This window comes from Anolis sagrei, chromosome 3, assembly GCF_037176765.1.
Source record: "Anolis sagrei isolate rAnoSag1 chromosome 3, rAnoSag1.mat, whole genome shotgun sequence".
Taxonomy (NCBI): Eukaryota; Metazoa; Chordata; class Lepidosauria; order Squamata; family Dactyloidae; genus Anolis; species Anolis sagrei.
Window position 1 is genome coordinate 213,644,677 of NC_090023.1, and position 24,082 is coordinate 213,668,758.

Sequence of the window (24,082 nt, forward strand, 5' to 3'; positions counted from 1 at the left end):
TTAGTGTTCGGTCTAAGGTGACACCGAGATATTTAGGGTGGGAAGCGTATTCAAGCTCTTGGCCTTCCCAGGTAACCTTCAGTTTCCTGTTGGCTTCATAATTACTTAAATGGAAAGCACACATTGTGTCTTGGCAAGGTTAAGTTTCAAGTGGTTATCATTTTAGTAGCTGGAGGGATCTTTCAAGGCATTAGTAAGTTGGTTTTCAACTGTTTCAAAGTCTTGCTTGTGTTGCTAGGCCAAGGCCAACAGTGTATATAAAGCTTTTTGTGAGTGGTAGTTGTGGCTGATCGTTAGTAAAGAGGTTAAACAAGGTTGGTGCAAGAACGCTGCCTTGAGGGAGACCATTCTTTTGCCTCCACTTACTTTTCCTGCCCTGAAACTCCACATAGAAGCTGTGGTTTTCTAGGAGGGTTTCTTTCCTCCACAACATACAATGTGCTCTCCATTGATTATTCGTCATGCCTACTTTTTGGTTTCTTTAAATTTCTTTAAATAATTATATTTGCCCTTATACACATCTCACCGAACAGTTACATTCAATATTCTGACCCCGATTCTATCATTTTTAACTTTTGTTTCTCTCCTGTCTGCTATTTGAAGTCTTTCCTCAGTCATCCAGTGAGGCTTTTCTTTCTTGCAACACTTGAAAGATGAACAAAGAGATCATAGTGTAAATATTTACTGCCTATGACCAACTAGTAAGATGGTATTTTGGTATTTTAAAGACTAACAAATTGATTGTAGTGCAGATTTTGTGGACTGCATGAAAGCAATAGATTAGCAAACTAGATTCTCAAGTAAAATATTAATGTGGCTGAAGTGTTCAGCAGGTTCAATAAAAATGACTCAAGTTGCTGCATTTAATTGGGATACAGATTTTTCTGTATTCCCTCTTAGTATTTACTTACCCACATTAAATGTGGCTTTTGTGCTCCTTTCCTCAAGAGCCTTTTCTTTTACCCCTACCCACTCTTCCAGAGTAACATAACTTCCTAGCACAGTGGAGATTCAGTGATTGGCATCCAGACTCGTTCAGTGGTCAGAAGTTACTTTTCCCGCCAACATGCAATCAAGAACCTAGAGTTTATCTAATAGTTACTGACCCATTGCAAATTTTGTTTTCATTTCTGGTTGACGTTAGCATTGTTTGTGGGAATCTGGCCTTATTCTGAAGCCATGACATTATCATCAATTCCTACATGAGATATACTTCAAATATTGGCTCATTATGCCTGCCAGATGCAAAGGAAGATAAGGCTTCCAGGAGCTTTGATGAAGAATGAAAGAAACTCCCATCTCTTGAAAAGATCATTTTCATGGGATGTCAGTTGTCTTCATCCGGTTTTGTTTGGCAAGATATTTCAAAGGAAGAATAGGATGAGGTTATATCCCCAGCTTTTCTTATACATTATGTTAGCAAGCCTTCATATTCCACTTCAATAATTTCTTGCCCTATGGCAGCCTTGCCTTACCTGGTACCTTTCTGATGTTTGGGATTTCCATCCACCTTTGATAACAGAGCCAAAATGTCATGGGATTATGGGAACTGAAGACCAAAACATCTAGAGGATAACATGTTGGGGAAGTCTTCTGTAGGGTAGATTCATGTATAATCACAATACATTTATAGTAATGGAGGAAATGCATGGTTGTTTGTAAAATTCTAAAATCTGGCACAAGCAAAACTGGGATGTATTATACACACACACACACACACACATATATACTGTATAATTAGTCTCATTATTACTTCCAGTGCACAGCCGCTGTGCAAAAACAAGTCCCCGCCCCCCCCCCCCCCCCAATCCACAGCAGTGCTTTGTTTGAGGGCAGGAGAAGATTGTTCGTGTAAAAGAAAGGCATACGCTTAATATTCAGCCCACCATGTTGGATGACTGAGATGTCTTTAGTTTAAAAAAGGCACTCTTAAAGGTTGTCTCAAAAATATCCATGAGGTACATTTGGACATACTCTTAGTATTAATAACTTGAGGTACAATCTGGGGGTGCATTCCTTCTTAGGATACCCTGAAGCAAGGGAGATGTTCCCATCACCCTTGGAGCTCAAGGGCAAAGCTGATGCAATTCCCATGACTCTTGCCAAATCAGATTATATAGAGATATAAACACAGCAGCCATTGTGTGAATGCTTGCTAGTTCTATTTGAAGCAGGGCAAATGTTCTCTTAGATTTCTGAAACTTAACTGAAGCACATCCATGCTGCAAGCATTCTGAGACCTCGGGGCAGATGTCCAAATTTTTCATTACTGGGACTTGTCTTTAACACCAACTTGCAACAGTGAAAAAGCATATATCTTATTTAGGAACACAAGAGTTTAGAGGAACCTTGACAATTCAGTGTCCGAGTCATAGTGTGTACCACATGGTCATGCTAACTGGAGATGTAAGAGGTTGCTTTCTGCATGCAAAATACATGTTAGTTAGTAAACTTTATTACGGTTGATGACCAGATCATAACAGGGGGACCCAGTCCTGTACATCCACATCAAACCCAAGGGGTTATATACTTCAAACATCAACAGATTTTAAAATCTAAGCTAAAAACCTATACAAGTTCTGTCTGCTTCTGAGCTATGGTACTTTCATCCTTCTATAACCCCTCTCACAACCATCCATGTGTCTTTCTTGTTCCCTTTACTTTTTAAAAAATGGTAGTTCCATTGGTGGGGCAGATCTATTCCATCATTTGACCAATACCATAAGGAGTCTATCTTTTTTTTAAAAGGGGAGAGGTCTAATAGAATAATGTTGCATAGATCTAATGGGGTGGGTGAGTGTCTTCCCTAAGACTAGGCAAATTCTATACCATACATGACATTCAGTATGCTTATTCTGATAGTTTGAATGTAGAGAAAGAAGATGGCCCTTCGGTTCTATGAAGAGAGAGATAAAGAGATAGTACACCAGACGGTAAGACTGGGGCAGTAGTAGAATACCCTATAATGTCATGCATTTCTTGCAGGCTTTAGTGGTTGTCAGATTTCTGGCATGGACGTGGTGATGATCCCTGGAAAGGTAATCTAGCAACCTTATAAATACGCTACTTCAAGGAGATTTTGGACTAGAAATGTCTCCTTCATCTTCTTTTCCAACTTGTGAACTCTGGTATAATCTGAGATGAAGCCCAGCTATTTCTCAGTTGTTGCTGGTGAAATGCGGTTACATCTTGCTTCTCTTCTAGAGAATAGAATTTCCCATCTACTAGAGTGTAGCAGGTTTGGTGCGGTCTTACAGTATACAGTACATTATTTCTTCTCAGAGTTTGGTAGTATATAATCCTCTTACACAAGAACAAAATGCCACAATAACTGAGAGAAAATAAGCCTAATGTAAACGTATTGTTTTATGTATCCATCTGAGCAATCTAGGCCTTTTAACAAGTGACTAGAGTCTGCTGGAAGCGAGGCTTTTTGGAGGAGGGGGATTATGTTTCGATTTGGCAGCTGAAGCATCTTCTGGCATTCTTTTCTTCTGAAATATTTTCCTAGCTGTGTGACTTGTTCTAGTCTGGCTTGAAGCATTTGGAAATGCTAATTTAGTATATGAACCACAAGTGCCTGGTATGACTTCCTTAAGGTTCACACTTCACTGTTAGTTTTTCAGCTGATGCCAGCCAACTGTTTACAGTGCTTAAAACTCATTTGGCAGGCTCTCTTCAAATTCTAACCTTTCTAGTTGACAACTTGAACACTTTAAAACTATTCCCTAGTTTGCAAGCAGTTTAGTAATGACTTTAATATGGAGTGCTTCATCTGTGGCAGCTAGGAATGTATCTAAGTCAGTCTCGTGCATAATGATGTTGACCAAACAATGCTTTGTTGTCTTTTACACACTTCCAAACAGAACCCATTCAGACCTTTTCGTGTCTACTTTAATTGCTGTGGAAACTTATGGAATTTGTTGGAGGGATTTGTACTTTAGAAAGAGAAAGCTCTAATGCAGACATCCTCAAACTCCATCTCTCCAGCTGTTTGGGTCTCCAACTCTCAGAAGCCCTAGCCAACTTGTTCAATGGTCAGGAATTCTGGAAGTTGAAGACCCAAATAGCTGGAGAGGATGCTGTCATGAATCTAACCTTTTGCCAGGAAGGCCGAAGCCTGAAGTCAGTGGCTGACATGTTGAGAGATAGGCAGGAGAGCTAAGAGGCAAGAGGGAGGAGTCAGCCGACTCCTGATTGGCTAGAGCAGTCAGGGGAGGAGTTAGGTTTTAGAGGGAAAAAAGGCTGTGTCTTTTGACAAGCTGGAGAGAAGAGCTTTAAACATCGAAGAGTGTAGAAGGATAGTTAGGAAGAGGGAGCTGTGAAGAATTTAGACATGGAGAGAGAACTTTTGAAGTGATCCTTGTAGTTAGAGCATAGGAAAGGCAAAGGTTCCTGAAGCACTGTACATATTGGGGTCAGTGAAGGAAAACCTGGTTTGCTCTGTGAGGCAGTCAGTGTACTGTTCTCAGGGACACACTGTGTCAAAGTAGTGAGCAGTGTGAAGCAAGGAACTCACAGGGAACAAAAGTTAACGTCTTATGATAAGACTGCTTGTCTAACCAGCTAAGCCTCTGAAACGCATTACGCTTTTGTACCGCTCTTTTTAAGAGTTGATTTGTTCACCAAGTTTAAATTAACCTGTTTCTAATTTCATCTTAAACTGGTGTCTGCCTCGGTCTGTGTAACTCCTTAGATCTCAGCTATTCTAAAGACAAATCCATTTCAGTCCAGTCAGCGAAAGAAGCAGCCATTAAAGAAGAACGAAGGGCTTAAACAAACTTTACCTATTTTACATTCACACATGTTTTCCTCAGACATTAATTGAGGTGGTGGCAGCGAAACTACCAATTACATCAGTAATTAACATCGTTAGCACAGTTGGTCACTTAACAATATTACTGAGGTGGGATAAGAGAGTCTTTCCCCCTTTCCCCACAGCCATTTATCCTTGTTAAAGTAGTGTCCAGCTGTACGTTAACCCTTCACGCTGGTGGACAGAGGTTGAGATTAGTCTTGCCTCCGCCCAGTGTGTCGTGTATCTTTATTATAGATGCCTACTCTAGTGCCTCATCAAATTCCAAGTCTTATGATTCCATAGGATGTTTCCAAGACAGTTCAAGTGAAATCATCCTATTGTAATTGTGTAGTGTGGAAGAGCCCTTCATTTAGATGTGTATATGAATTCTCATGCTGGTGTAGAAACAGTCTGTTACAATCTGAAACCTAGCTCTGAAAATGGAATACACCTTGAAATATGTTTCAGGACAAAAACTTATGTGGTTGCCCTTACTTAGGCGATCCCTTGTTGTCCAAGTAGGATTGTCTTCCAAGATGGGTGTACTGGTGGTGGGTACATAGGTGACTGTGGAGCCCTATTCTTGATCTGCATGTTCTCCCGCAGCGAGGACATTGGTTTCTAGGTGGAAGGCAGTCCTGGTCTGGGTTGGCTTGACACGCCTTCTTTTTGGCACATTTCTCTCTTTCGCCTTCTATTCGTGCATCTTCAAATTGCACAGCACTGCTGGTCACAGCTGACCTCCAGCTGGAGCGCTCAAGGGCCAGGGCTTTCCAGTTCTCAGTGTCTATGCCAGAGTTTTTAAGGTTGGCTTGGAGCCCATCTTTAAATCTCTTTTCCTGTCCACCAATATTCTGTTTTCCGTTCTTGAGTTCGGAGTAGAGCAACTGCTTTGGGAGATGGTGGTCAGGCATCCGGACAACGTGGCCAGTCCAGTGGAGTTGATGGCAGAGGACCATCGCTTCAGTGCTGGTGGTCTTTGCTTCTCCTTAAGTCCCCCTACGAGTGTGAGAAAAGCGGGGTATAAATGAAGCAAATAAATAAAGCACAACAATAAGCTCAATTAATCAAGGACAACTGTCTGCATCTAATTGAAGAGATAACTCTGATGCGTGTTCATTGTTGGAAATAGCCATTCCATCCCAGGCTCTGGAATGGTGTTCCTATGGTTCTGTTCCAAATACCTAAAACCCTAACCTTTGGACTGGCTGACCACCCTATTCTGAATCTTGGACTGGTTTTTTACTGCTCTTTTGCAAGTGGTCAAAATTGCTTACCAAAGACTCTGTCTGATTTACTTTGCCTTGTCTTATCTGATATTATCTGCAAACACCTGGAATAAATTGCTTCTTTTCTAGGACATGTGGGTGCCAAATGAAGCAGGACAGGGAGGGGGAATCTGTTATTCATTATATTTGATACCTTTGAAGGTGGTATGCTTTCAGGAATGGTTTGCAGAATTATTTGTTCTCTACCCTCTGAAACAGAGGTGGTAATATTTGAACTTCCAGAGGTTGGATAACAATTTCTATGATCCTCCACTGAAGGCTATGCCAGCTGATAAGATTTGCAGCCAGGTAACATTTAGAAAGCCATCCATACATGATATCTGTTCCTTCTCCTGGAAGGTGTGTTGCACTAGCTTAAATTGTGCAAAATCGTGTCCCAGCTATTGGAAGTTTGTGAAACATTGTAATATCATAAAGTTGAAATAAGTAATAAACTGTCAGTACCCAGTAATGGCTAATTTGCATGTTTCTCTAACACCTTAGACACAATGTGTACCTAAGATGTCATTTTCTATTTGTTAATTTTAGTCATACCTTCTTTCATCCTTCATCAGTATGCAGTTCATCTGGATAACAGACTAACTGGATGCAGTTAGTTAATTCATTCTCAATTTTTGTAATCTGCAGTATATACTCTCACTCATGTTCGAAGAGCATATATTTGCAGAGTATTTCACTATGATATGACATGTGACCTTTTATATTGAATAAAAGGTCACCAAGCCCCCGGTGGTGCAATGGGTTAAACCCTTGTGCCGGCAGGACTGAAGACCAATAGGTTGGAGGTTCGAATTCAGAGAGAGCGTGGATGAGCTCCCTCTGTCAGATCCAGCTTCCCATGCAGGGATATGAGAGAAGTCTCCCACAAAGATGGTAAAACATCAAAACATCTGGGCATCCCCTGGGCATTGTCCTTGCAGACAGTCAATTCTCTCACACCAGAAGCAACTTGCAGTTTCTCAAGTTGCTCCTGACACAAAAAAATGAATAACTAATCTACATTATTTATTTTTATAAATTAGACAAAGCCTGCTTTATTATTCAGCCAGACTTTGTGTGTGAGCGGTTGAGTTATGGAACTGGTTGTTACCCACCTTTTGTTTGTGAATATTAATTGCTCTGCTTGTGAGACGCACTCTTTTCTTTCACATTTCTAAACCAGCCTGTCAGTATATGTGTCTGAACTTTAAAAGACCAGTACTTATTTGTTTTAAAAGATCCTAGGGTTTGTCGTCCTTGCTCAAGATTACTGCAATCTCTTTATAGAGATCAATAATTCTCTATAGGGACACAAGGACTTGTAAATGCACCCAATCAGCTAAGTGATACAGTTGGTTGTGAGCCAGAATGTCCTGCTTGTCTTTGGCAGACATTCAATTCTTGCCCAAATTCCTGTCATTTCCTCCTAACTTACATAGCTGTAAATATTGTTGATGGAGCAGTGAAGTTATCCAGACTCTTTTCTTCAACATCCAGCTGCACCACTTGGACCCTAAAATAGCCATGTTTTAACCTCTTTCAGACCTGAATGCATGCTGCCTTAATATAGCAACCATATGGGGAAAGGGTGGGGTGGTGGTTGCAATCTGTCCCGACTCCTGAAGTCGGAAAGCTTCCCCTAGACCTAAAGTGCCCAGACAAAACAAAATAATCCTATAGATTCCTAATGTTTTAAATAGGATCAGGATTCTTTTCTTGAGGATTAAGCAGAAGGTATATTATACTGGAACCAAAATGCAACCGTGATAGTTTACAAACTTTGCAGTCTTATTTTTGCTGAACTAGGGGACTCAGCATCCCAGGGACAAGCAGTTTGTTTCTTTGCCCAAAAACCAAATTGTGGAAATACCAATTGAATTTTGTTTACATGGAGCATGTGTAATACCTCTGTGGAGGTTACAATCTGGAAAGAACAGTCTTTTGGCAGTAAAAAAGGTTGGATTTTACTGGGATTTTCTTCCTGCGTTCTAATTCCTCTTCCACACTCCACCAAGTTTTGTGGCCTGTGTGATCAGTTCTGAAGCATTCCCATGAATGCCAGATGTTAATATTAGCAAATATGTTGTGTGAGACAGAGGAGATTATAAGCAGGGCATTTCTTTTTACGTGGCAAATGGAAGTGAGCCTTGGTTTGTCTGGAACAGTTCAAGGGAAGGATTGGCACTATTTATTTGACAGGCCAACAAGATGCCTTGAAAGAAAGGAAAAGATGAACTCTGCCTTTGAACTTTGCATGTTGAGTTTCCACATTGTTGTGGTTTAGAGCTTACATCATGGAATGCTTGAACTGGAATACGTCACAGTGTGGACACAGACAACCCAGTTCAAAGCAGATATTGTGGGATTTCCTGCCTTGATATTCTGGGTTATAGGGCTGTGTGGAAGGGCCTCAAGATGCACTAGAAATCTATAACTCTTCAACATAGCATGTTCTAAAATTAATATCTCATTTATATGTATGTGTGTCATAATGTAAGAAGCTAACACCTTACTATTATATATGTGATGTATAAAATATGACCAGGCTACAGGGAGAACCAGATGTGTTACTACTGAAATCAATTCATAACATGTTTATTTTTGCATTGGTCTAAAGATGTAGGATAAAGATGTATGATTGACTGTGTACTGGGGGGCGGGGGGGGGGGGGGGACGGGACAGGAATTGGCAAAAATGAGGAGGGGTTCTAGGACCCTTCCACACAGCCCTATATCCCTGAATACCAAGGCAGGAAATCCCACAATATCTGCTTTGAACTGGGTTATCTGAGTCCACACTCAGATAATGTGGGATTTTCTGCCTTGATATTCTGAGATATAGGGCTGTGTGAAAGGGCCCCTAGGCAGTGCCTTTTGTTACTCATTTCTTGAAGATGGTCCATATTCTTTTTCATTTTCAAAGATAGAGGGGAGAGGGTGACATGCAAGGTCATCCAAACCTTCATAGACATAGTAGTTGAGCTAACAGCATATCTTCTTTTTTCCGAATGTGCTCTCAGTTATGCGTTTTGTGTTTATGATTGCAGATTAGATCCTGTTGGTGTTCACTTAGTACCTGATTTTTTTTACCTCAATAGTGATTTTCACCAGTCTTTTTGCTCTACTCTTGGTATCCCCAGTAGAGGTTTGGAAACTAACTTTCGAAAGCCAGGAACTGGGATCTCAACATTCCTGCCACCAGCTCCACGATTCCCCCAAGGTATCCATATGGAAAGGAGGCAACAGTAAAGGATGTCTAGTGTTGGAATAGTGTTGGAGGGAGAAATGTTCATTCATTGAGCAGTTTTGTAATGGGTTACCCAAGTACAATCTGAGTTTAAAGTTTTTACTTGTTACTAGTCAGAATACTACTCTAAACAGGGTTTTACATGAACCTAAAGATCCCGCAGTGGCACAGTGTATTAACCCACTGAGCTGCTGAATTTGCTGACCGAAAGGTCGATAGTTCGAATCCGAGGAATGGGCGAGATCCCACTGTTAGCTCCAGCTTCTGCCAACCCAGCAGTTCGAAAACATGCCAATGTGAGTAGATCAATAGGTACCACCTTGGTAGGAAAGAAACAGTGCTCTATGCAGTCATGCTGGCCACATGACCGTGGAGGCATCTACAGACAACACTGGCTCTTCGGCTTAGAATGGAGACGAGTACCACCGCCAGAGTCAGACACAACTAGACTTAATGTCAAGTGGAAGCATTTACCTTTACCTAAAGGATGCTACCTTAACTATTTTGATTGTATAGTGCAGAATTCGGAATCCTGGGACCCTCCAGATGTTGTTGAATTACAACTTCACCATTGGTTATACCAGGCATGGGCAAACTTCAGCGCTCCAGGTGTTTTGGACTTCAACTTCTACAATTCAATTGTGGGAGTTGAAGTCCAAAATACCTGGACTTCCAATGTTTTGGATTTCAATTTCTACAATTCCTAACAGTTTAAGTCTAAAACACCCAGAGGGCCAAATTTTGGCTATGTCTGGGTTATACTGACAACAGTCACTGGAACATTTAGTCTAGCATAATCTGGAGGACCACAAGATTTTCACCTCTTGTCTCTCTTGTGTTTCTTATGACATAATGGGAAAGGGATTGCCTATGTATTCATATATGCAAGCAATGTGCCCCGGCCCAATTCACCTGTCCGATGAACCATCACGAAAATTATGATCTTCCAGAGAGGTCCTGCTCTCTGTCCCACCACCATCACAAGCCCGATTTGCGGAGACAAGAGAGAGAGCTTTCCCAGTGATTGCCCCCGCCCCCCGCTATGGAACTCCCTCCCTCGTGAGATTAGATCAGCCCCCTCCCCCCTGTTCTTCAGAAGGATGATAAAAATTTGTCTGTGGGACCAAGCTTTTTGGACAGTGCAATAAGGCAGCAATAGGAAACCTCACCATGCCAACCAGATTCGATACAGATGATTAAGATGGTTTAAACAATGGATTTTAATGTTGAGATAAATGATTTTAGTGATTTTAATGTTTATTTATGTGTATAGTCTATTTATGTCCCCAATGTTATTTAACATCTACATGAAGCCACTGGGGGAGATCATCTGGAGTTTCGGAGTACGATGTTATCTGTATGCAGATGATGCCCAGATCTGTCGCTCCTTCCCACCTGTTACTAAGAAGGCTGTTCAGACCTTGAATCGGTGCTTGGCAGCTGTTTCAGACTGGATGAGGGCTAACAAATTGAAACTGAATCCAGACAAGACAGAGGTCCTCCTGGTCAGTCGAAAGGCTGAACAGGGCATAGGGTTACATCCTGTGTTTGATGGGGTTATTCTCCCCCTGAAGATGCAGGTTCGCAGCTTGGGAGTGATCCCAAATTCATCGCTGAGACTGTAACTCCAGGTTTTGGCAATGGCCAGAGGAGCTTTGGCACAGTTAAAAGTTGTGCGCTAGCTGTGTCCATACCTTGGAAAGTCTGATCTGGCTACGGTGGTTCACACTCTTGTTTCATCCAGAATAGACTACTGCAATGCACTCTATGTGGGGCTGCCTTTGAAGACTGTTTGGAAACTTCAACTAGTCCAACGGGTGGCAGCCAGATTACTCATTGGAGTGACATACAGGGAGCATACCACCCCTTGTTGTGTCAGCTCCACTGGCTGCCGGTCCACTTCTGAGCTCAATTCAAAGTGCTGGTCTTGGCCTATACGATTCCGGCCCAGCTTACTTGTCCAAATGTATCTCCCTCTACGTCCCTCCTTGCATTTTAAGATCGTCCAGGGAGGCCATGCTCTTGGTCCCACCAGCTTCGCAAATTCATCTGGTGGGGACAAGGGACGGGGCCTTCTCGCCAATGACCCTCCACGTGTGGAACTTGCTTCCTTGTGAGAGTAGGTTGGCTTCATCCCTCCTGTCTTTCAGGAAGAAATTGAAATCATGGTTCTGGGCCCATGCTTTTGTACAGCAGGCATAACAGCACAGGGTTAGAAGGGTAGAATATAAATGCAATAAATAAATAAATAAATAAATAATATCTTCACAGAGTGTGATCTTGGGAAAATTAATTTTTGGACCACAACTCCAAACCAACTTCCAAGCCTGACTGGCAGAGGCTGTAGTACCCTTGCTTTCTTTGCTTCTTCCTCCTTGCCAGGGAAGGGCCATATTCCTATTTCCAAAAGTCTGAATGTTTTTTTCCTTCCCCACTCCCTTCTCTTTCTTTCCAGGCTCACTCCACTCCTACAAAATTAAATTGAGGGCCACATGGGAATTGAGGGTTGCAGGTTGCCCATCCTTGTTGTAGAGGATGGGCCAATTAGAACATAAATCCTGTGCTCTTTTAAAAAAAATTAATACCTTCCAAGTAATGCAAAACAGATGCTCCAAACTGTAATACTCTAGCTGTCTTCCTCTTCAGAAGCACTCTCATCCTTTGTCTAGCTGCTGTCAGATGAGGGGAGCTCTGCTGTCCTTACGATATGTACATATATATTTTATTTGGAAATCTGCAATATAGTTTGCCAGTTGCTGGCTTCTCAGTTCCTGTCTTTTGTGTTCTGCTTTGGCTCAGTTACTTTTGACATCTCTTTCTCCCTCCCTCCCTCCCTCCCTCCCTCTCTCTCTCTCTCTCTCTCTCTGTGTGTGTGTGTGTGTGGGAGAGAGAGAGAGAGAGAGAGAGAGCATGCACACATATGCATAGAAGGAGAAATGCCTCATTTAAAATTTTACAACCAATTAGCATTCAGGGAAATCTTATTAAATGGCAATTGTGTTAATAACTTGGTTGCACTTCAGCTGTTCCTACAAGGATAAAATCTCATCCCCCTTCTCTGTAAATCCCCTTCCCCAAGTAGGTCAGTCGCATACTATTTTAAAAAACTATCTTGTGCCACTGCGGGAGCATATGTTTCCAATAGAACCATAAGCTCTAGGCATTTTCTTATTCCAGATATTTTTCATCATTGCCTATTTTTTGGCTCTTTCCAGATTGGTTTGGCATGATCAGCGCAAACTCTGTTTGGGGTAGATGGGGAGTTCTGAAGTTTTTTCTCCCCCCTGGGTGAAATTATTTTGTGGCTTTATTTCATTATAGAATCACCTCTGTTTCTCTTTATCCAGACAAACGTCAATAGCAAGACACAGTACGTATATATTGGTTTAGTGTTTTAGCTGCTATGCATGAACTCCTTCTAAATAAAAGCCTCATGGCAGAGGCTCTGTGCTAGGCCGTCTAAAATAACAATGGGTTAGATCTACATTTAGTCATCTTTGTCATTGTCATTAAGTCATTGAAATCAATGGGACATGTTGGTCATGACTTGACTGATTGAAGTCAACATTCCAGTCTCCTTGAGCATTCAGAGCATATGTAGAATACCTTGCCATCACAAACACAGACAAGTCAACTTTTGCACTCTTGTTATTATGGTCAAGACTTTTACAAAGAGGAACATGGCCTTCTTTCCCTCAGGAATGTGCATTTGCCTTTCTCATTTTTATTTGATTCATCTGAAGCAAAGGACTTTGAGACCAGCCTAATGCTGTGCTCCAACTAAACCTTTAGTGTTTCATGTATTAATGTTTGAGATGTGATATACTGCTATAGGATTTGTACTAGTTTGTAGAACAAAGCTGACACCATGAATGATGCTGCTGTGAAATATATGGTTTGTAATGACATGTAAACTTATCCAGGAACACCCAATACTGGTCTTAGTGATGCAATATAAATTTGAATTCCTCTCTTGAAGAAAGTGAGGGGAACTAACAGAGATAACTCTTTTGTGCATTTTCATTTCAGATTAACAAATGGAAGAAGATGGGGGGGGGGGGGGTCACAAAATATAATGTGGAGTGTGGCATTCTTTAGTCCTTGATCAAAACTATTTGAAACTCTAAAAAATATTATCTTGTAAATCAGGGGTCCTCAAACTATGGCCCAGGGGCCGAATATGGCCCTCCAAGGTCATTTAACCGGCCCTCGCTCAGGGTCCATCTAAGTCTGAAAAGACTTGAAAGCACACAACAGCAACAACAATTTTATCTCATCAGTCAAAAACAGGTCCACACTTCCCATTGAAATACTTATAAGTTTATATTTGTTTAACTTGTTCTTCATTTTAATTATTGTATTGTTTTTTAAGATATGTGCCGTGTGCATAGGAATTCATTCATATTTTTTCAAATTATAATCTGGCCCTCCAACAGTTTGAGGGACTGTGACCTGGCTCTCTGTTTTAAAAGTTTGAAGACCCCTACTGTAAATGGTTCTGATAAAGAAAGTTTCAGGTAGATGATAAAAATTACCTCTGCCCAACACAAGACTAAACTATCCTATTACAATGTATTGTCGAAGGCTTTCATGGCTGGAATCACTAGGTTCTTGTGGGTTTTTTCGGGCTATAGAGCCATGTTCTAGAGGCATTTCTATTACAAACTGCCTATAGTCCAGAACAGGAACATTTTTCTTAGGAGCTGTAGTACAGTTTTTTGTTCCACTTTTATATAACTAGTTTAATCTTGGCTTGCTAGTGATAGTCTTTGTTTTAACGCCCTATGTTACCTGCAAAAGAACTGTGTTTACTTTTGTCCACTTAAGTGCAAACAATTTACGCTGCTACATTTTCAGTGTTTCGCTACTTGTTTTGCTTTCACTAGCAAAAAGCTGCCTCTGAATTTCTTAAGCCTCTGGTAGTGATTGGGGCCATATATGATGAATTGTATCTCCATATTACAGGCAAGGGGCTGCAGCCCTGTATCATTAGCTCAGTGGTTCTCAACCTATGGATCCCCAGGTGTTTTGGCCTAGAACTCTCAGAAATCCCAGCAAGATTACCAGCTATTAGGATTTCTAAGCCTCCCGAAATTGGGAGAGCAGATATCTGTTTTTGCTCTTTGGTGCTTAAAGGTCTATTTTCTATTGTCCCATTATTGGGGGGGGGGGGGCTTTGTGCGCTTTAAGGAGGCTTTTTCTGATGTTTCAACTCTAGAGGAGTTGCTTGGCTGCACGTCACACACACATTCTCTTTCAAGGAGTGTGTGTGTGTGACATGCAGGCCCTGAGTGCCCACGCCACCAAGGCCTGCAAATGAGTGCCTCTTACTCTAGAGTAAGAGGCACTTGGCTGCAGGCACTGGCAGATGCAGACTCTCCTGCATGCCACACACACTCTCTCCTTGGAAAGAGAGTGGGCATGGTGGCATGCAGGCCCAGAAAGTGCCCATGCCTGCCAGTGCCTGGATCTGAGTGCCTCTTACTCCGTGGTGCCGAAAAGCAGGCCAAGAGCTGGGAGGGGCATACCAGGAGAGGCGTTCCTATTCCGTGCTCCCAAAGAAATGAAAGGCATGAAAGAAACGAAGGAAACGGGAGAAACAAATTCCACGCACAACTCTAATAGTCAGTTTATTTTTAAAAACTGTTTAGCTGCAAGCTTTCATTGATAAAATATTCAAGTACCAAAGTTTTAATTGGCAGTTTATGTATTGGGACTAAGCATAATCAGTAGAACATTATCCACATGTTCTTGGCTTTAGGGTTTTTTGAGATTATTTTGGTTCTGGTTGACTAACCTGCATTTTCTGTTTACTTTGAGCTATGAAAATGTCATAGAATTCTAAATTATTAAACTGCTTCAAAAGCATATAATCAGCTCAATATACCTTAAGAACATTTAGTAGGTTTAGATATTTCCATTATTCACAGACTTGTGTGTGTGGCAGACCATTTATACAATAGCTTTGCTATTATTTATATGCTATAAGTGACAACCTGATTGACTTCAGTCCAAAGCCAAAGAGGATCTTGAGAATAATTCCATTATTGTAAGAAAAACCTTTTGTTTTAAACTGGTCTGAAACACCTATATAAACTCCAGCCTTTTTCTTTTGTTTATAAAGCTCTACCATGGGAACAGAGCTTTGTGTTTGCTAATGCTCTACTCTCTCTTTTAACAACCTCCTCAATCTTTTCCTTGCTGTTAAGTGTATGGAAATAGTTTCCAGTGTGCATTTTAAAAGAAGATCTTTTTCAGGGCTTTAAAACTGCTTCTCTATATCTTTAATACCTCTTCTGCTTTTCTTATTTCCCTGCTGCTTCTTTTCTTGGACTCTCTGAAGTCTGGATGTCCAGCTTATCTGATTCTCCAAAGAAGGCTGTTGCAGGTATTTCATCATTTCTCTGTGTGGATTTGTGCCTCTCCTTTTTCATTTCTGTCCAATCAAAGAAACAGCTAGTAGCATGGTTTTCTGCATGTGATTGAAGAATGAAAGGCTGCAGGGAGTAATGTTGCCTGAATAAGGCACTTATTATTTAGTTCTCTATAACAATTATAAGGTTGTATTCATTCTTTTTTATTTTGTCTATGGTGCTTATGTTTTCTAATAACAATGTTATTTGGGCAGTTTACAGACATTAAAACACTAACACAAATAATCATAGAACAATATAACCAGTAAATAAACCCTCAGCAGTAATGTCAAACAGCATAGTGTGTGTCAGTGCCACATAATTCAGTGTGTGAATGTCACAGAATTATAGACTGAAGGATCTCATGGACCATCAAGTCCACTTCCCTGCTGAGTGCTGGATCTCCAGTTAAAGCATCCCCAGCAGGCTGCTATCCAGCCACTTTTTGAAGATGCCCAGATAATGAATTTGTTTTTTCATTGCCTTCTTCAGGAATGTATCTTACAGCACCTAGTATTTTTGGTGGACTGTCATCTAAGGGCTAACCAGGATGGACTCTGCTTACTTCCCAAAATCAGATTTTATCTGGTGTCTTCCCTTCATTACTAAAAATATTGAATTGCCATAAAATTCAGTAAATTCCAAAGTTCACACTATAAAATCCTAAGAAAATGTAAGTAGTGCAATATAATCAAAAGTTGTAGTCTAATAGGGCAGAGAAATACCATGATATAGTGATTTGAGTGTTTGAATTCCCACCCTGTCATGGAAATCCACAGGGTAATTTTGGGAATATCTCATTCTTGTCAGTCCAGGAAGGCAATCATGACAATCTCTCTCTGAATCAAATTTGCCAAGAAAATGTAAGAACAAGAGACTGGGAAGAGATCTGGAATAAAAAGTTAAAATGGATAAACTCATATGATCTGCGAGAAAACTGGCTCAAGATGATGTACCGTTGGTATATAACACCCAGTAAATTGGCAAAATGGTATAAAAACATCCCGGGACTATGCTGGAAGTGTCAGAAAAAGAAGGGAACTTTCTTCCACTGCTGGTGGGCTTGTGACAAAATCAAAAGATTTTGGAAGGAGATACACGACATAGGAAACAAAATACTGAGCATAAAAAAAGAGATGAAGGCGGAATATTTCCTCCTGGGAATTTTTGATTTTGAATTAGAGAAAAATAAGGACAGACTTCTCTTTCATATGATGACAGCGGCAAGGATAGTGGTGGCCAAAAAATGGAAGAATAGTGAAATCCCAACGATAGACGAATGGACATGTAAATTACTAGATATAATGAACATGGACTGCCTAACAGAACACCTGAAAGCTATGCAAACAAGGGCGAAAAGAAAGTCGACTGGTCTCCAGTCAAAAATTATTTCAATATTAATATGGAAAAAGGAGAAGCTCGCGAAGGAAACCCTGCAAGCACCTAAACTAATCTGCGTAACGGGCTCTATTCAATAGAATAATATTGCTAACTTTGCTCCTCCTCAACCTCCATCCTCCCCGTACACCTCCCTCCTATTATTCCCGCACTCCCCCCTACCTGCCCTCGCCCTCACGTCCCCACCCCCCTATCACATCCATCCCACCCCTACCAAAGTACTTTTATCCTATGATTCTTCGTTGATTGACATTCTCTCGATGTTCCCTTTTAAAATCTTTCAATAAAAATCATCCAAGGATCTTATCAGTTGGGCAGGGATAAAGCGAGGGACAGCAGGGGAAATCTTAAGACAGTGGAGGGAACCTTCAGGCTCTGTTCCCTCCTATTGGGGTCCATGTTCTTTTTTCTCATGTCATTTCCCCGTTGTCCCATGCTTCCTCTGTGCCATCTCTTTCCTTCTTCAGTGAGGAGCCGGGTAAACACCCAACTCCTTTAGGTTTCACTGTTGGAACGGAGCCCCATGGAGTCTCGCTGGATGTAGTCCTGCATTATGCGATGAGCTCCTTGGGACTCAGTTCCAGCAGCAGAGAGGAGATGACACTCCTTTCCCTGCATCTGATGAGGCCCAACCATGCTGGGAGTAAAATTTAAACTCTTGAGTCAGAGGTAGTTGGAAGTCCACTAGCAGTTTCAACCTTTTCTTGTCATATTGGAGAAGGATTCAAATTTTAGAACAAAACATTGCTCTAGAAGCCATTTAAGAATGGGAGAAAGTCAACTTTTAGGGTAGAGAAACGTATCTAATCTTTGGGAGAACATTACTTTGTAGCAGAAGAAAGACCCTAGAACGGTGCATGTAGCCTATGAACCACATTTTGCTCATTGATGTTGCATGTAGAGAGAAATTAACCTGCAGCTCTGCTCAGGTTGAGGCATTTGGATCCAGTAGTAGCACAGGCAGCTCATAACATGTTGCTTCAAGGACCTAGGCTCCACAGGCTCTAGAAACTTGTTTATCATAATCTCACTTCTTGAGCTATGTTGCTCTTCCGAGTGTTTCATTTTAAAAACAAGTTACAAACTGAATATTGTCAAAACTTGATAAAGATTTTAACATTAAGGAGAGTTTAGCCAGAATCACATGGTAAACAGTGCTTACTTACCTTTTCAGCTGATGAATTCTCAGTTTGTTAGAGGCTATTCTATCTGCCTTGAAAGCTTCAGTCTTTAATCCTGACTTTTTTCCAGAAAGGATTTGTTTGGGACAGAAGAAACTCTCAAAGAAGAGCTCACTGACTTTCCCAACCTAGCTTCTTCATCCTTTTATTTTGTTTATCTCTGTCCATTCATTATTATATACCCTCATTATTGTAAACAAATGAAAGGTTGTGTTCCCCCTTCCACCTGGAAACCAATGCCCTCACTGCGGAAGAAGATGCAGAGCAAGAATAGGGCTCCACAGCCACATACGGACCCACAAGAATATTGGAAGACAATCATCCTCGGAAAGCGAGGGATCGCCTAAGTGAAGTGAAAACAAATGAAAAATGATGTACACTTCAAACAACAAATAACACAATCAGAATAAATTTTAACAATTTTGCACAATTATTTGGCTACACGGAGTTGCAAATTTGCTGGAGGGCTTATTTGTGAAATGCAATCTGCTGTTTTTCATACTTCAAATTACATTATAGTAACTGGAATATTTTGAGCTGATTCTAGCTTGAGGTTTTTCCTTCATTAGGAACATGCTGATCTCCTATTTTGAATTCAGCTCTGGGTACAATAATACTATCAAAATGACTCAATTTCCTCTTGTAAATTTGTGATTACTTGATATTTGAAACTTGGACCATACTTCTGTGTTTAGAAATATGACATTATTCTATTCTTATGCTGTTTTTTTGTTTTTAATGTACTTGCAACAGGGCATAGGGGAATTGGATGTAGAAAAATAAAATACCAGTGGCCTTGCTCAGGTCAAGGATTTGGGATCCCTAACTTGGTTCAGAAGGTATTGGGGATTTGTGAGTGTTTCCTTCCAGTACAGTTTTTTGTTGTTGTTTATTCATTCAGTTGTTTCTGACTCTTTGTGACCTCACGGACCAGCCTACATCAGAGCTCTCTGTCAGCTGTCGCCACCCTCAGCTCCTTCAAGGTCAAGCCAGTCACTTCAAGGATACCATCTATCCATCTTGCCCTTGGTTGTCCCCTCTTCCCTTTTCCTTCACTTTTCTCTATCATCATTATCTTCTCCAAGTTTCCTGTCTTCTTGTTATGTGGCCAAAGTACTTCATCTTTGCCTCTTATATCCTTCCCTCCAGTGAGCACCTGGCCATTATTTCCTGGAGTATGGACTGGTTGGATCTTCTTGAGATCCAAAGCACTCTCAGAATTTTCCTCCAGCACCACAGTTCAAAAGCGTCTATCTTCCTTCTCTCAGCCTTCCTTATGGTCCAGCTCTTGTATCCATAGGTTACTATGGGGAATGCCATTGCTTTAACTGTGTGGATCTTCGTTGCCAGTGTGATGTCTTTACTTGTAAAGTGCAGCCCCTGTATTCATAGAGGATACATTTCTGAACTTAATGTAGAAACAGAAAACCATGAATAATAGTGAGCCCAATTGAAATGGACAAGTTTGGCTAAAAGTTATCATATAGTATTCTCTGTGGTATCCTCTCTACAAATTTGTTAATTCCTCCTCCAAGGTGACTCGACAGTAACTTCCAGCAGAAATATACCATAGAATTACCTGGAAGACTAAGAAGATTCCTGTGAAAGACATATTTGTTCAGGGCAAAGAAGGGAATATAAGCTGAATTACAGTGGGAAGGTTCCTCTAGGTATTGCAGTCCTTCAAGTACATGCCACAAAGGCTTTCACTTTTTCTAACCTAATGTGAAATAGGCTTTACATTCCAGTTTTGTAGAGCCCCTCAAAGTAAAATGGGTAATATATTGTTTTGATGCACAATTGCTGCTTCTAAAGGTTTTCAGGAGCAAAGGTTGCAATTTGTAAAGCCAAGATTCTTTTGAGGAGCAGGAGAGTTAAGAGTGACCAAGAAAAATTGCCCAAGGCACCACATATGATCCATCGGCTATAGGATTCCCACCTGTGAATTCAGCCAGTATTGCAAAATGGGAGGATCTGGTGGAACGGAGAGGGAATAATCTCTCACAATACATCCAATATAACACTTTTGAAACCTTTGGCACAAACCAAGGAACTACTCCAAAGGGGTTATACAGTTTAGATTCACCCTGATAGGTAAATCCAACTTTTCCTGCTTATTACAACACATGTTTATTTCTCTCCATGTCAGGGTGGCTTTAGGATTGCCATAAGTTGGAAATGACTTGAAAGCACTCAGCAACAACAATGTGTAAATATAATCCACAAAGTTTTCTGCCCTTTTTGGACTTCTTTGGATGTGGCAATAGGACCATTCTTGATGGGTCACATTTCATAATTTAGAGTCATATTACTGGTAAAAGGCCACTTTTCCCTGAAATCCAGGAGCACAACTGGGAGGCTGCTTGATTGTGTGGAAACAAAATGTCCTAATGCCCATCTGGGCTACTGTTTTGTAAGACTAGGTTCCAGATACCAAAAAGAACATTGCTACATACTAGCCATCTGTGTGCAATTTTAACATATTAATAGTCATCATGTGATTGCTTCTTTAGCACTGTGGCTTTCTTCCTTATTTTATTCTGTGGCATCTTATTTTTAAATGTAAGAATGATGGCCTACTTCTCATTAGCCATTGCTTCAAGTGGACTGTGTTTACGAACAGCTCGTCCCTAATGCTTCTGACACCAGATGTTCATAGTGATGAGTCAACTCTTTAGGAAATGAAGCATACAGAGTGGAGTATTAATATGAAACTATCTCAATTTGCTGTTGGATGCCTGTGATTTAAGGTTCTTCTGTATTTGAAACATGCTGCAATTCAGATCTGGAGTTTGTTTTTTTAAAAAAACAAATAGCAATCACATCTATAGATGAATTTTAAGTCTGCAGCAATCAATTCTGATTCTCTTTGGTGGTTACACTCTTGTTAATGTATCTGGCTTCCTTATAATTGCAGATTTCTCTGTCATATTGATAAAAACAGCCAATGTTGGAATAGAAAAGGTTATTTATTGACATGAAATTATTGTAGAGGTATTTGAAAAATAATTGAGTGCTATAGTGTTCTGTCATCAGAAGTTAGCTTAGGTTTTCTTGATGTAGCTCCCAAAATAATGGCAGAATCAGACAGGTCTCAGTTTACTTTCCAGTTGTGTTTTTGGACCTGTAATCTAAATTGAAGGGCCACGGTGGTGCAGCAGGTTAAACAGCTAAGCTGCAAAACTTATTTATTATTTATTTATTTACTTTATATACCGCTTTTCTCAGTGTTTCTCAATGTTTCTGACTTCTGGTAACTTAGTATCCATGTGCATTGTCTAGCCCAGGCTTGGGCAAACTCCGCCCTCCAGGTGTTTTGGACTCCAATTTCCATAATTATGGGAGTTGGAGTCCAAAACACCTGGAGGGGCAAAGTTTGCCCGTTCTTGGTCTAGCTATACAATATCCCAGAGTACTTGTGGAGTATCAGCACAAACACAAAACAGTCTATGTAGAATGTCAAAATATAATGTCAAAAGAGCATATAGTATGCTAATTAACAAAATCCCAAATATATAGCTCAATTTAGTGGCCCAAAACAAAATCAAAGGGAGCAACCGCTCTCAAATGTAACAGTTCCAGGTCTAAACAAGGGTACCACTGTATATAGGCTTCAGGGATACATACAATGAGGTAAATCATACACAAAGTATACATAGAGTCATGAGGCTATATTGAAGATGGAGCACCACTCTCAAAAATCTTCATGGAATAAATCCAAATTAAGTCCAGTGAAAATGGAGCACTGCTTCTCAAGATAAGTCTCTGTAGGAAAAGTCCGAATGGCATTCAACAGGGGTGCCCGGGTATTTTTGTACCCTGTTTCGGGGAAAGAGATCCCCTTCTTCAGGAGTTGAAGTAATCAGCAACTCTAGACTCTTATCTATAACAAGATATAACATAACATAACATAGAGTAACAAGTATTCTCCAGCAAAATTACAGAAGTAAAAATAATCCATACAACAAACATATATACTCACATCATGCCAGATAGCATTTACAACAAATGACTCTGCTAGTAGTACATTCACACTGCGAGTACTTCTGTAGGTTCATCCACAGGTTTATAAAGGGTAATTAGAAACTTAAAGGAAACAGCTAAAATTAAGTGACTCATTAAGTCCCTGAGGGGAAAAGGTTTTCAACTTAAAGGTCCAATACATTTCCCTTTGGGATAGTAGTTTTTCTAAGTCCATATTGGGTTTTGGAATGATGCCAATTTATTTATGGCAAATTTAGAGAACACTGTATTATTAAATCCATCTTCAAATATGTATCACACCAATATTATATATTATGGACGATTTATTGATGACATATTCATGGTATTTAAATCAACCGAGGCCGCAGTAGGTTTCTCTAATTGGATCAACACCATACATACGTCTATTAAGTTCACCAGCCATTTCAACCTGGCACATATTAATTTTCTGGATGTCACAGTCTATAAAGATCACAATAAACTTTTAGTCAAGAACTTTAGAAAACCCACAGATAAAAATTCTTATCTTCATTACAACAGCTTCCACCATTTTAGTTTAAAAACCAATCTTCCATTTTCACAGCTCCTCAGACTTAAACGGAACTCAAGCACCAAGGAACAGTTTATTCAGGAAAGTGTCACTTTAAGCCATGAGTTCAGAAATAGAGGCTACCCCAAACATGTAATAAGGAAAGCATTAACCAAAGCTGATAAAATAGATAGGACTACCTTACTGAAAGAATGCCCCAAACCCATAAAAAATCAAATTATTTGGACACAAGAACTATCGCACTATTCCAAACAGATTACCAGAATCATCAAAAAACACTGGCATCTTCTTCAAGATATTCCAGGTTGCCAAAAACCACCCATTTTTGGTAATAGGCGTACTAAAAACATAAGAGACTTGTTAATTCATACAGATTTAACCACTACTACTACTACACCTAAAAGCACTTTGAGAGGCCATTACCCCTGTGGACGCTGTAAATGTTGTCCGCAATCATGGAAAACTAAGGAGGTACACAACTATAGGAACAAAGTGGGCACCACACTCAAACATTTTTCCAATTGTAATAGCAGTAACCTTATCTACCTTCTAACATGTGACTGTGGTTTGTGGTATATTGGAAAAACAACCAGACCTTTGAGAATGAGAATGTCTGAACATAAATCCAGAATAAAATGTTTATCTACTGAGTCCCTCCTATATTCACACTTTACACAATACAAACATTCACCCAACTCCTTTAAATTTTGTGCTCTGGAATGCATCATTCCAAAACCCAATATGGACTTAGAAAAACTACTATCCCAAAGGGAAATGTATTGGACCTTTAAGTTGAAAACCTTTTCCCCTCAGGGACTTAATGAGTCACTTAATTTTAGCTGTTTCCTTTAAGTTTCTAATTACCCTTTATAAACCTGTGGATGAACCTACAGAAGTACTCGCAGTGTGAATGTACTACTAGCAGAGTCATTTGTTGTAAATGCTATCTGGCATGATGTGAGTATATATGTTTGTTGTATGGATTATTTTTACTTCTGTAATTTTGCTGGAGAATACTTGTTACTCTATGTTATGTTATGTTATATCTTGTTATAGATAAGAGTCTAGAGTTGCTGATTACTTCAACTCCTGAAGAAGGGGATCTCTTTCCCCGAAACAGGGTACAAAAATACCCGGGCACCCCTGTTGAATGCCATTCGGACTTTTCCTACAGAGACTTATCTTGAGAAGCAGTGCTCCATTTTCACTGGACTTAATTTGGATTTATTCCATGAAGATTTTTG

General features: G+C 40.3%; 1 protein-coding gene across 5 annotated transcripts in view; it reads left to right on the forward strand.

Annotated features, from left to right (window-relative positions):
• The window catches only part of SH3PXD2A (SH3 and PX domains 2A), a 320,633-nt gene that overhangs the window by 190,035 nt on the left and 106,516 nt on the right, over window positions 1-24,082 (forward strand). For 2 of the 5 annotated variants that reach the window (XM_060768325.2, XM_060768323.2), the window contains exon 7: window positions 15,656-15,700. The exons of the other annotated variants lie outside the window; for them this stretch is intronic. In XM_060768325.2, coding sequence (XP_060624308.1) covers window positions 15,656-15,700 — 45 coding nt within the window. The remainder of the gene's footprint in view (window positions 1-15,655; window positions 15,701-24,082) is intronic. 5 annotated transcript variants of the gene reach the window in all.